We start from the raw sequence: 12933 nt of genomic DNA, 5'->3' as shown, positions 1-12933 counted from the left end.
TCGCTTTACTATAGTGCTCCTCCAACACACTGGGGGCGGGGGAGGCAGGGGAGACAGCCCGGCCTGGATGCCTGCGCGCTCAGGATGCCTAGAATCAAGATGCCACTCAAGATGCCTAGAATCGGGGTGGCTGTCTGGTGTTGAGGGAATAGAGCACAAGTCACACCCAGGTAACCCACTGGCGAGAATCAGCCCCACAAATGGGGTTTGTGTGAACTGCAGTGTTGGACTCCTTCGTGTTTTATAACATCTGAGAGAGTGCCAACATTTTTAAACTGGAAGGCTTCCCATTAAAAAAAAAAAAAAAAAAAAAGTCTTCTGGCTTCTCAAAGAAAAAGAAAAAAGAGAAAGGAAGCCATCTGGCTGAGGCCCACCTGCCCCTTCAGCTGCTGTGGCCTGTGCTCTCCAGAACCCGCCCTCCAGACAACCGGACACAAGTCACTGTCAGCTGCCACTTATCTCTGAACCTATGTGTTCTTCTCTCTGGCTTGCTTCCTTCACTTATGCTACCTCCCAGCTATTAGCATCATTTGGATTTGCAACCTTTGTCCTGGCAGGGGTGCTGAAAGGTCCCCTGGGTCTGAGTCCGAGGAAGAGATGATGAGGACTGTTAAGATGCCAAGCTCTCACACACTGAACTGAAAACATCAGCTTCTGATTTTCTTCTTCATTAAACACCTTGCAAAGGTCAGACACAGCAAACGTCCTCCCCTGGCTCTTTTCTAAGGAGTAATCTCAGTAATTACTCAGACTGAGACCTTTTCTCTTAATAACCTACGATGAGCTTATCAGGGAATGCTGATCATTCACAAATTAATGTTTTAATTAAAAGGTCAAAAATATATCCATTAATCAGTTTGAACAGTTTGAGCATTGGTTAGGGTAGCAGAGGGAACCACATTTCAAAAGAAAAAAAAAAGTCCTCCAAATAGAATGGAAAAAAAAAAATGATTAGACAGTTACTTTACAATAAGTTTCTTTTTATATATGCATAACCACAAAAGCTTTTAACTATGAATTAGTATTAAAGATGTCGATAAGACAGACTTTATACAATCTCTTCCAATAAACATCTCTTTTACTCCTTAAACTACCTTTGGATGAAACAAATTTTCCGAAGCCAAATCAATAACTGAAGGACTGCTTACTAGTGATTGACTATGGTAGAATTACCATAACTTAGGTGATCTTACATAGATTCAGCATCATATACGAAAAACAATAATCTTACACAAGCATATTCATAAGCCCAGAGCACTCACACTGTAATGTAACACCAACTACCCTTCTTCTAACACTGAAATGTCTAAATAAATACAGTCTTGAAGGAGAAATCATAAAAAGACAAACTTTAAGTGTGCACAGATGAGAGGGTCCCACCCTTTTGCTTTAGAGACCAGGAAATAGAGGTTAATTAAGGACAGGTTCACCAAAATTGGCTGTTTTCTTTCCTACTAGCCGCTTGTGAGTCACTGTTCACGCTCCAACACCATGGAGACCCCCTAAAATCTGGGCCCAAGTTCCAACCCATCATCCTCTAAATCCACCGGGGGAGAAAATCTGTCTCCAAGCTACAGCAACATGACACCACATAAAAGGAGGAAAAGTCTGGATTCAAGACAAGCTGTTTAGAAAGCCATGATGAAGTTCATTGTAACTTTAAAATAACTTTGCATTAATTTGTTACCAGCTAAACATTTCCCAGTAATGTTGTTTCTCAACACAGCACTTCACAGAGCCTGGACAAAAAAAGTAAACCAGCCACAGAAGCAGGCTAACCACGTGGGTACAAGTATTCTAGCCCAAGGTGTCTCTCCTCCAGTGTTAACAGCACTAAGTATACCAAAGAGTCCGGGAACACTTGCAACGCTGTACTTTCGAACTTGGTTAACTTTTATTGTCTGAACCGAAACTTAGTTTGAATTAAAGTAACATTATCCAGTGCATAACTCCCAACCAAAACACCCTTTATCCATTTACAACCAAAAACTAGAGTCTGAAATGGCTCGTGCTTTTTTAGTTGACTTGCAACATGTGGCTGGGAAAAAATACGCTGCTTTCCCTAGGGCACTCTTCTGGCTCGGAACTTTCTTCGTGGAAAAAACTACCAAGGTCCAAGGGGCGCAGCCGGAATCCACTTACCCGATCCTTCATCCTCCAGCTCTGAGCTAAGGACTTGGAGCCCTCGATTTTCTCACAGTGCCTCTTTTTCATAAAAGCCAAAGGCAGGTTCCAGTCTGTAAGGTCGGCCTCATCTTCCTCCCCGAGCCCCAAAAGAGGGGACTGCAGCATCTCGGACTCCATCAGGGGGGGAGGGGGTGGGGGAGTCCTTGGCAGCAAGCGCTCGAGAACCTCCAGCCTTAAAAACTAGTGTACACCAGAACTGGTGAAATTAGAATCAGGAGAGGGGGGATGGAAAAAGAAATGAATGGGGAGTGTGCGGAGCCCCTTCTCTCCGAACTCTGCGCGGGAAGGCGAAGGAGGTGGGAAGAGCCGGGGCGGGGGGGGGGGGGGGGGGGGCGGGGCAGACCGAGGAGCTCCGCACAGACACACACGCCCCCAGACCCCAAGCCACTGGCTGCTTCCCAGGCTGTACGTCTCCGGAGGGGCTGCAAGCGAAGCTGTCAAAGGCGCGAGGGACTTCAGGCCTCACGATGACCCTACTCTCGGCCTCCAACGCCTCAACCGATCCGAGCACAGGAAGGCCGCCTGCTCTCGGTGCCGGTTCGCCGACTAGGCGGAGGTCTCCGGCCGAGCGGAAGAGGTTCGGAGCGCGTCGGGTTTCCCGCAGCCACTCTCAGCCCTGCGGGTCCCGCACTCGCCGGAGCTGCTGCACCCAGGGCCAGGACCGGCCCATCGTGCTCGTCCGCAGCCGGCTCCTCAGCCCCGGATCCGCGCGGCCTGGCCGGTCCTGGCCTTCGGCCCCGTGGCTCTCTCCTGCCTGAGGACCAGTCCTGAGAAAAGGGCGACACGGAGGCGCGAAGAAGACAGGTAGTGTGGGCTTATCGGGTTTGGAGAGTTTTGCCCTCTGGTTTGAAGCTGCAGTGAAACTCCTCTCATCAGCACATCAAGGAGGACGCCATGTTACCAAGACCCAGCATGCATCGCGATCTACGGCGTGACCAACAGGCCAAACTTCCTCAGAGCGTTCTGGCCGCGCTTCCCAGGATGCGGAAAGAGAAAGTCCCCCTTCTTCGTTGCTATGGTTACCACAATTCAGCTTTCCAGAGTTTATGGCGTTCATTCAGTAGATACGTGATATCAGTCAATCCTACAAATGAAACTATGTCAATTTAATTAATTTTGAAAAAAGCTTTTTATTGTTACAAACGGACCTACATGCTCCTGAAATTAAAGGAATTGACCCCCCCCCCCCCGTTGTTTCTTCCAGATTTTGAAAAGGCAGCAAAAGCTTCAGAAAGAACCACTGATAATATTACAAAAGAAGATAGTTGCGGGGGGGGGGGGGTGTTGCGCGAGTATCCTCCACAGTATCAATCAGATTTTCTTTGTTTTTTTCCAGGGAATACACCCCGGGGGAAAATTAATTTCGGTGATTACAATTTCTTATTGAATCCATCTTATTTTCTGAGCAGTTTATTCTTCTTTTGATATAGTTTCATGTGCAAACAAGTAAAAGCTACAGGTGTCGATGCATGGAGGCATGCCTCCTGCTTTATTTCTCTACTCAGGAAACATTGCTTTTTAAAAAAGATTTTATTTATTTATTTGAGAGAGAAAGAGAGCAGGGGGAGGGGCAGAGGGACAGAGAGAATCTCAAGGAGACTCCCCGATGAGTGCAGAGCCCAATGCGGAGCTGGATCCCTTGACCCTGAGATCTTGACCTGAGCAGAAACCAAGAGTTGGACTCTCAACCAACTAATCCGCCCAGGCGCCCAGTAAACATTGCTTATTTACAATATGTGCAGAACTGTGACCTCCTGCACAAGGAGGGAACATAAAGCCGAATGCAGCGTGCAGTGCCTGCCTTCAGTGAACACAGTGTTAGTGAAACACACATGGACCCGTTCGATAAACCTGGGCAGGCAGCAAAGAGGCTGGTCTTCCCTCTGCATTTGGGCTTTGGGGTCAGGTGCACCTGGATCCAAATCTTGACTTAACCACTTTCCACCCCTTAAACTTGGTCAATAATCTAACGAGTTCAGGCTCAGTTTCCTCAGCTATAAAACCAGGATAATAATACCCACCTTGAAGGATACAATTAACCGGTGAAAGTGCCTAGTATAGTATGAACGCCCAATACAATGCTAGCAATGATCTTTCCATAGCTAGAGGGAAACCTAGCAACTGTGCTTTATTAATCTAAAACCTCAGATTGGACTCTGGAAGATACCCTGTCTCTCCATGGTTTCCCAGGTCTTTGAACCAATGTGGGAGTCCATATCAAAATCCTGATGGCATTTGTGTTCCTTTCCACACTGGAATGAATAGTGCAATCCCAGATCTTTCTCACCTAGCACATAGCAAGCGTTCCAAGCATTCATTTCATTATTTAAATCCGAATGAGTCTGATTCTCCCCTTAAAACTCAGGACGAATTCACCAAAACACAGATGGAGGCTAAAACCTTCTTTTTCCCTGCTCTCTGGGTTGGCAAAATATCCCCACAGGCACCAGCAGAGGCTTTGGGACTGTAGGGTCTTGGGAAGACCCTAGTTTTACCTCAGCAGCATTAAACCCATTCATTGCTAACTAGCCTGTGACTGGGAAAACCCACTCAATCTGTGTGAAACTCAGTTTCCTCACCTACAAAGTGTGTGTCACCTTGGGATATCACTCACCTTGTCTGATATTCTAAATGAAGGTCGTAAGGGTGCCTATGGAACCCAAATTTGGCAGGTCATCAGAATCACTGGGGGAACTATTTAAAAACAAAGATGCCTGGGTCCCACCCCAGACCCACTGAATCACGGGGAGTGGGAAAACAGGGGTTCAGGGCCTATATGTTTTAATCAGGTAGTCCTGATGAGAACTTAAAACCAGTCAGATTCGGGGATATTGGAAAACATTCTCTCTAAAGATATCAGGCAACGTTCTCCTCTAATGATTCCATTCCGGCCACATGGCAGGTCCTCAATAAACATTTGTACCAAGTAAATGAGTATTACGAAGCAATCACCCAATCTTCCATCTACTAAATCAGTGCAAGACTTGCCCTCTCCCCCAAACTACAAAACAAAACAGACCCATTTTACAAATGTGACCCCAGAACCAAGAAGCCATTTGGGGTCCGTATCCTGGACCGAGGGTCAGGACACACACATTCTGGCCCCCAGCCGGGCACCAATTCCTGCAGACAGCAGCAAAGCCTCTGACTTCCTCTGCCCTCAGCCTCCACCTCCGTAGCATGAGGGACTTGGAGAAGGTGAAATCTAGGCTATTTCAGGTCCAAAACTCTGTGATTCATGTGAAACCCAGGAAGGGGCTGGTGACAACGCAGCTCCCAACCTGAAGGCTCAAGAATGGGCTTGAATCATTTCATAGCATCATGACATTTAAAAGAACTCTCGTCCCAGTGTGTCATGGATGATTCTATTCAAATCCCAGATAAGCATTTGGAACTGTGGCTCCAGGCTTCTGGAAGGCAGTGAGCGTCTATGACTAACGAGGGACTGGAAATTCAAGGCCTACAATTTCTCACCTGGGTGATCTCATCCCCACGGTGTGTGATCGGCCGGCCACCAGAGGCTACAATTCCGATCTCCAGCGTCCAATTCTTCACAAGCAAGGACATCTCATGCTTTCCACAGAACCTCACAATATGATACTTTAATCTTGAAAACAGTTTTATGCATCTCAAAAAATGCACGAAAACTTGTCTGATTTTCTAGCTATAAAACTGGGGGAGGGTGTTGCTGACATCCTGCGGGTGATGAACACCAGGCTCGGAACTGGAAGAGGAGGGGCTTGTAGGCCCAGCTCTGATGGGAAACAGCAGAATAACCGGAGACCTACTCGTACAGGGAGGGGGAGAACGTGCAGGTAGACCAGCTGGCCCCTTCCAGCCCTAAAACTTGGACTCTTTGGCAACCGGAAGCCAAAGACACTGCCAAGTGAGCCTGAGAACAAATATAAAAACCTGAACATGTGGGTCACGGAGGTCAAGGATAAACATAGGACAGGGAAAAGGGGGCTGGGAGAGAGTGTGAATAATTGCCTCAGGCACGGAGTTTGTTGCCCTGGGAGAACAAAGGAGCCTGGGTGAGCCCACCTCACCTTTTCTCAAAACACAAGACCAGCTCAGGCGAGGCATCCCATTTGCACGCAGCGCAGCGCGGGCTGAGTTCCATCCTCCAATATTGCAGCTTCTCCGCTAAATCGATCAAGGGCACAGAATGTGTTTTGTCATCAAGACTCAGGAGCAAGACTGGAGGTCAAGAAAGCGGGTGCTTCGCTGAGCTATTGCTTTCCACGCAGGGAGACCAGCCAGCTCCTATCCTTTCCAGAGAAATCTGTGCTTAGCTTAAAAGAAACCAAAATAGACATAGAGTACTTTGCTTTTGTCTGAGCATCATTACTCTGCTTTTAGCAAAATCCAAGCCACCCCCCTCTGCAGGTCAGATGTTTTGTTGACAGCGAAGTGAGAAAAGAGAAGTAGGGGGAAGTGACGGGCCTCAGCATCTCCGTCGGAAACACAAGGCTGCAAGACGCCAAATGCGCCTGTCTCCCTCTCTGCCCATTTCATTCGTCTAAAAATACGGTGATATTTATGTATGTGATTTTCATCCCCTACAGTATACCTTTTTCTATTTCGCTTACTTTTTTTTTTTTTTACACTGAGTATGTATGGTTTTGATAAGCAGAAACAATGTTATTCCATTTAAAAAAGGAGGTGACCCCCGAGGGGCCTGGGGACTATGGTAAAAAAGTGCTTCTTGCTGAACAAACTTCACCCACTATCTGCATTTCTTCTTTCAGAGCTGAGAGATTTTGCATCGCCTCAGCCTTCAAGATCCAGCCACAAGACAGAGCCAAAGGGGAAATGCCAAAGGACAAGCAAACAGAGGTGGATCCTGGACAGAAATGTGACCTTCACCCCCAGCCCCTTCCCTCCCACCCGGGGGGCTGTTTTGTGTAGGGCGGTGAAGAGCCTGTCTGAGGGAACCTAGAACTTGGAGCAAGGTGAGGCACAAAGGAACTGGGAGGCAGTGTGGCCCAGGCCCGGTCGCCCCTGGGCCTGGCTTCCAGCACGGGCCCACTGGCCAGGCCGTCGGGCTAGCCCTGTGCTCCCAGCTCCAGGCTTTTACTGGATCAGACACCGCTGTCCTCGGCCCTTAGGAATTGTGCGTGGAGAAGGGACGAAGAAGGCCAGTTCTTTCCCAGCTCCCAGGTATTCACACAAGCACCCTCCTTCCTCCCCGGGGCTCTGGAGGTCGAATGGCCGCGATATGGTCTACGCCCAGTACAGGCAGTGTTTGAAAAGAAAAAAAAAAAAGGAAAGGAAAGCTTGTATGATAGACACCATACTGAGAAAATTTGTTATCCAATAAAAAATATTCAAACTGAGTTTTATAACCTTTTATTTTAACAGAATTGCCTGCAATAAGATTCTACCTTTATGAAAATACGAATAATCGAACTGTGTCTTTTTGAGTTCCCCATTTGTTCTTTTATGTAATATTCACATCTCATCAGTGATTCTCAGGTTCTCCGAGAACACAAGACCCTGGGGGACCAAGGCTAGCCTCTGCCTTTAATAGGGGGATTAGGGAAAACGCCTGTAACTAAAATATTATAATCCTGGTGGTGAGTGTCTGTGGTGAGCCAAGCCCTTTTTATGAGAATTAACTCATTTAATCCCCTAATAGGCTCATTTAAAGGCTCCTGCTTTAGATCCATCTTACCAGGAAGGAAATTGAGACATAGAACAATTAAATAGCCTTCTCGAGGTTTCTCTGCTGGCCAGGGCTGGGCAAGGGCCCAACCAGCTCAGTGAAGACCCAGCCCTGGCGGGAGCATCTCCACAGGACCCTAGGCTCAAATCCCCCGCTCTGGCATTTCCGGGCCCCGGACCCCAGGAGAGGTGCTCCATGCATCCCCATCCCAGTTTCATGTATAAAGTAGGAAACTAACAGTTTCTATATCATGGAGATGTTGTAAGAATTAAAAGAGCTAATGCCCGGCACACAGTAAACCCTCAGTAAAGGCTGTTATTAACAAAGTTCTGTAAGAAATAAATTCCATCTGTGTTGATTGAAAAGGCTTCCTGTACAACACAGCATGTATGCCTGAGCCTCGAAAATGGATTTCTTTTTTGGAATAATTTTAATTGTTTTTCCAAACGGAAGTCTTACATGTGAGGTGGAAGCGGAGATGTAAGAGAAGTCTCATTCTTCATGGAGGTCAATGGGTCAGACCTTAACCTGATTTTTTAAAAGTGAAGAAAGGCACTGTAAATGTGCTAAGTCCAAATGCTGAGGTGAGCATGAGTAGAAGCAGCCAGACCAATGACCAGCTGTTCCAGGGACTGAGGGGTAACTCGGGGGCCGGGACCACCATCCTGCCTGCATTTAATCCTAGAAATAATACTGGGCATTTTAAACAGTACCACGGGGTACTTTGACAATTTTTCGTAAATTTAAAAAATAAAAGTAATAAATTCCTGCTGGAGGAAATTGGAAAATATCAAGATGGATAAAGAAAAAGAAACCAAGAGCACTGTTCACATTTTGTGTATTTTCTTTCTGCCTTTACTTTCTGGCATATATATATATATATATATGTTTAAAATCTATTTTTTTACATTAAAAAATACAACAACATTATCCTGAAACATTATTTTGAAAATAAAGACTAGAACAAAGAAATGCTTAATTCCACTGCCCAGATATAACGGCCACTAATATTTCTTTGTATAGCTTTCTGTATATGTTATAAATATGTATTATAAAGACATGCTCATTTCTATAGTTTCTGCAAAAAAGAATCATTCACTTTTATACAAACAACGCTATACAGCAAAACATTTCATGTTGCGACTTGTCTCTTTCACTTACGGCGAGAGCACGTTCTCCTAGCACAGCCAGTAACTAGGGAATGTGGAGGGTGTGACCCACAGTGAGGGGCACAGCCCTCGGGATCATGCTGTAGGAAGCCGTGACCTTCACCTGCCTTAATGAAACTTAACAAGCCAGACTTTTGGTTCCAAAGACATAAGGCAAACACTGTTCCATTCATTTCTAAAATGTCCAGAGGGACATTAGGCCTCCATGCAGAGCCTTGGGGAGGTAAGTGTTCAATTCAGCACTAATAAAAATAATTACTATTATCCTGTAATAATAGTGGCTAACTTTACGGAGCATGTCGTGGTACCAGACCCTGTTCTAAACACTTCACACATTAACTCAATACTCATGATGTGCCTATTGTCCCCATTTCACAGATGAAGAAGCTGAGGCACAGGTAGATTAAGGAACTTGCCCAAGGTCACTCGGTTAATAAGTGCTGGAACCAGGATTCAAACCAGGAGGATGACTCCAGCTCCCAAATTTTGCCGTATATCAGGATTGCCTGGAAAAGCCCAGTGTTCACGCCGCACCCTCACAGGTAGAATGAACATCAGGGGACAGCAGCCCAGAACCCCCAGGCGCTCTAACATTGGATTCCGTCACGTCTTGGAGAACTGTGTGGTTGTGGTGCCTCACCGTCACCATGCAATCTACACCCAGCTGTCGGCGAAGCCTGGCTCCAAAGTTGGGAGCAAGCTAGTCAGAGAGGATTCATGTGGGCTAGATTTAGGTCTTCCCCACGGGACCGTGCGTCCTGGTTTCCTGGGGGCAGTCCTGGTTTTCATCTTCTGCCCCGACATATTCTCGAAAATGTCCTCGCTTGGGTGATAAATCACTGTCATTCAACCTCTTACCCACTGAGACCTATGCTCCTTACTCACCGCATGGATCGTTGTTTGAAACAAACGTTTGTTTGTTTCCAGGCCCCTTCCCCCAACTAGATAGAAGCTCCATAAAAACCGGGACCTTATCTTCTCGTTCTCTCTTTATGCCCTGCAGAGAGCACAGAGCTAGGCAGAGCAGTGGGCACAGGGTCTGTTCACTGACTCCAGTGAACAGGACGCCAGGGAACTCATCCAGAAGCAGAAACAAGGGGAACATTCAGGGCACAAGGCACAGCGATCCCATTCTACAGTCACAGCGGCAACGACTGTCCTTTGGAGGGAGGAAGCAGTGGGGGAGGGGCAGGCCTGGAGACTAGCTAAAGGAGCCCCCACCCTACCCCAAGAAGAATGGCTGCCCGAAGACTTAAAGGACAAGACACGGGGCCACTCCGACCTGGATAGGAAAAGAAAGTGACTTAACTCTGAACCCCCAAGTGGGCAAAACAGGGCGTGAGAACAGCGTTGAACAGGAATCTTTGCTTTTGTCCCTCCCTGTATCAGTCGAGCTAGGCTAAGTGCTGGCACCCTCCGACCTCAACAGAAGGTCATTGCTCACCCACACAGCAGTTCAGTGCAGGTGTCTGGGGTAACCCGGGGGGTACCCTCTCCATCTTGTGGTCCCTACCACCCCCAGAGTCCCTGGGCCCTCTGCTAGATGACTGACTGCTCCCAGCCAGCAGGCTTGCAGGGGAACTAGGGCTTCTATTGGCTGGGCCTACGGTTTACATCGTCTCTGCTGCATTCTATTGGCCAACGTCGGTCACGTGCCACAGCTAACTGCAAGGGAGACTGGGAAGTGTAGTCTCTATGCCCAGGAGAAACTGGAAATCGATTGGGTAGATAAGGTGCCACAGATTTCTTCCTAGGAATGAAAGTAAAAAGTCAAAAAAGGTTATGTATTCATCAACTGGGACTTGCATTAACAAAGTGCCACAACCTGCTTACAACAACAGAAATGTGTCACAGGCTGGAGGCTGGAAGTCTGAAATCACGGTGTCAGCAGAGTAACCTTCCCTCTGGCGGTTCTAGGAGAAAATCCGTCCCATGCCTTTCTGTTAGCGTCTGGTGTCACTTCCAATCCCGGGCATTTCTCGGCTCGCGGCACCCAACTCCAGCCTCTGCTCCCCCGACACACAGTGTCCTCCTTGCATGTCTCTGCATCTCCCCTCTCCTCAAGGACCCCAGCCAGACTGGATGGCGGGCCCCCACATCATCTGCAAAGACCCTATTTCTAAGTAAGCCCACATTCACAGCTACCAGAGCTTAGGACTTGGATATAGGTCTCTGCAGGACACGATTCAACACACAAGAAAGAAAGGGCATGAACTTTTTTTTTTTTAAGATTTATTTATTGATTGGGGGGAGGGGCAAAGGGCGAGAGAGTCCTAAGCGGACTCTACACTGAGCACGAGCCAGACATGGGGCTTGATCTCAACACCCATGAAATCAAGACCTGAGCCTAAACCAAGAGACGGTCGCTGAACCGACTGTGCCACCCAGGCGTCCCATGGCATGAACTTTTTAAAGGTGCCTGAAATGTACCTACCTTGCACCCCAAAAGATCATCATAATTTGCACACAAACTAGCCGCCCAGGAGAGGACAGGTATCGTCCCACCTTCTCCAAACTGAGGAGCAGGATTTTGGTTTTCTTCCTTGGTTTTATTACCTTGATTCTTGCAAATTTGATAAGTGAACAATGGCATCTCGTTTTCGTTCTGATAGGCACCCCTCAGGAAAGACACAGAAAAGGGGAAGAGTGCTCAGGAATCACGTCACCCAGGCTCGGGACGTGGAGGGTGTCTGCTAGGCAGTGAGCGGCTGGCCACCCCAGGACACAACCCAAGCAGGGACTTAGGAACATGTAACTGGCAGAAGTTGAGGCTGAAATAGTTCTCCTCCTGCAGAAAGCAAATATCAGAAGGCAGGCAGGACAAAAATTTCCATTTATCCATCTGAAATTAATGTTTCCAGCGAGGAGGCCTGGATGGCTTTGTGCAGACAGCCAGCTGCCACAGTCGCGAGTCTTGTCTGGTCTGCCTGTCACAGCGGCAAGTTCGGTCTGATGGCTGCAAGGGATGAATGTGGCAGCGGCACTCGGAGCAAGCCGTCCACAGAGCAGATCCTGGAGGCCACGGATGCCGTCACACGTCAGAACACTGTGTGCTCGGTCCAGAATTACCCCACGCCGGTGAATTATTCATACCAGCCACCTTATGATATGCGATGAGATTCCAGGCAGAATGTCAGCCAGGGAGAAGTGGGTAAATGTAATCTGTAGTCTCAATTTCTGTCATAGTTTGGGTCATTATTTTTCTCTCGTCACTCTCCATCTCCCTGCCGGATTCTGCCTTCTCGAGTTTCTAATCAGAGAGATATGTCAGGAGCGAGTCTGAAAACCTCTGCTTTCCTTCCGACTGCGCTCTCCCATGACAAAGAGTTAATATGTTTATGATACATATTTTATTACCTTTGAGTGCAAGTAATTGCTACGGTTATTTCTGTTGACCTTAGAAAACAAAAGAGCCAGCTATTTTGCCAGCAAAATAAGTTTATGGAGGACTAGAAAAGCAATTGCCACCTGGCGCAAGCGAGCTTGGGTGAGCCACAAACGAGCACGGAGAGCTGTGGCCAGGGCCTGGCTTTTACAGCGGAGGGTAGTGGGCGGGGCCTCATCACTGACCTCTCATTGGCTGGGCTGTTGCCAGGCGAAGGGAAATTCTGCCTTCCACCCCTTTGCGGTCTGATGGCCGTGTGGGAGAGCGCCCCCTTCAGGGCTGCCCCGCTCCGTTTTAAGTGAGCTCTCCTCTATCTTCACATCTTCTTAAGTACATATTTTCCTGTCCTTTATTTTGAGCATGGTTTGAGTTTTTTGTGCCATGCTATCTGTGCTCCCAAAGGAGGTGTGGAGGGGAGCCCACTTCTCACCGCAAAGCACACCCGTCACTTTCATGGCCCCACCTCTGAGAAGGGGACAGTCTCCCTTTCTGATCAGCGGGGTGAGTCAAGAATCCCCTCCACC

At 47.7% G+C, this 12933-nt stretch overlaps 1 protein-coding gene across 2 annotated transcripts in view; it reads right to left on the bottom strand.

Annotated features, from left to right (window-relative positions):
• Positions 1 to 3350, bottom strand: part of RPTOR (regulatory associated protein of MTOR complex 1) — a 340143-nt gene extending 336793 nt beyond the window's left edge. Inside the window, exon 1 of one of the 2 annotated variants that reach the window (XM_027624605.2) lies at positions 2143 to 3350. In XM_027624605.2, the coding sequence (XP_027480406.1) occupies positions 2143 to 2304 (162 nt within the window). In that variant the 5' untranslated portion in view covers positions 2305 to 3350. The remainder of the gene's footprint in view (positions 1 to 2142) is intronic. The other variant, XM_027624606.2, reaches the window with a different exon arrangement.
• Between the last annotated feature and the right edge of the window lie 9583 nt (positions 3351 to 12933).

The sequence above is a fragment of the Zalophus californianus genome, chromosome 16, assembly GCF_009762305.2.
Source record: "Zalophus californianus isolate mZalCal1 chromosome 16, mZalCal1.pri.v2, whole genome shotgun sequence".
In the NCBI taxonomy this organism is placed as follows: Eukaryota; Metazoa; Chordata; class Mammalia; order Carnivora; family Otariidae; genus Zalophus; species Zalophus californianus.
Note: the sequence above shows the minus strand (reverse complement) of the source record. Positions and strands in the feature narration are given on the sequence as shown.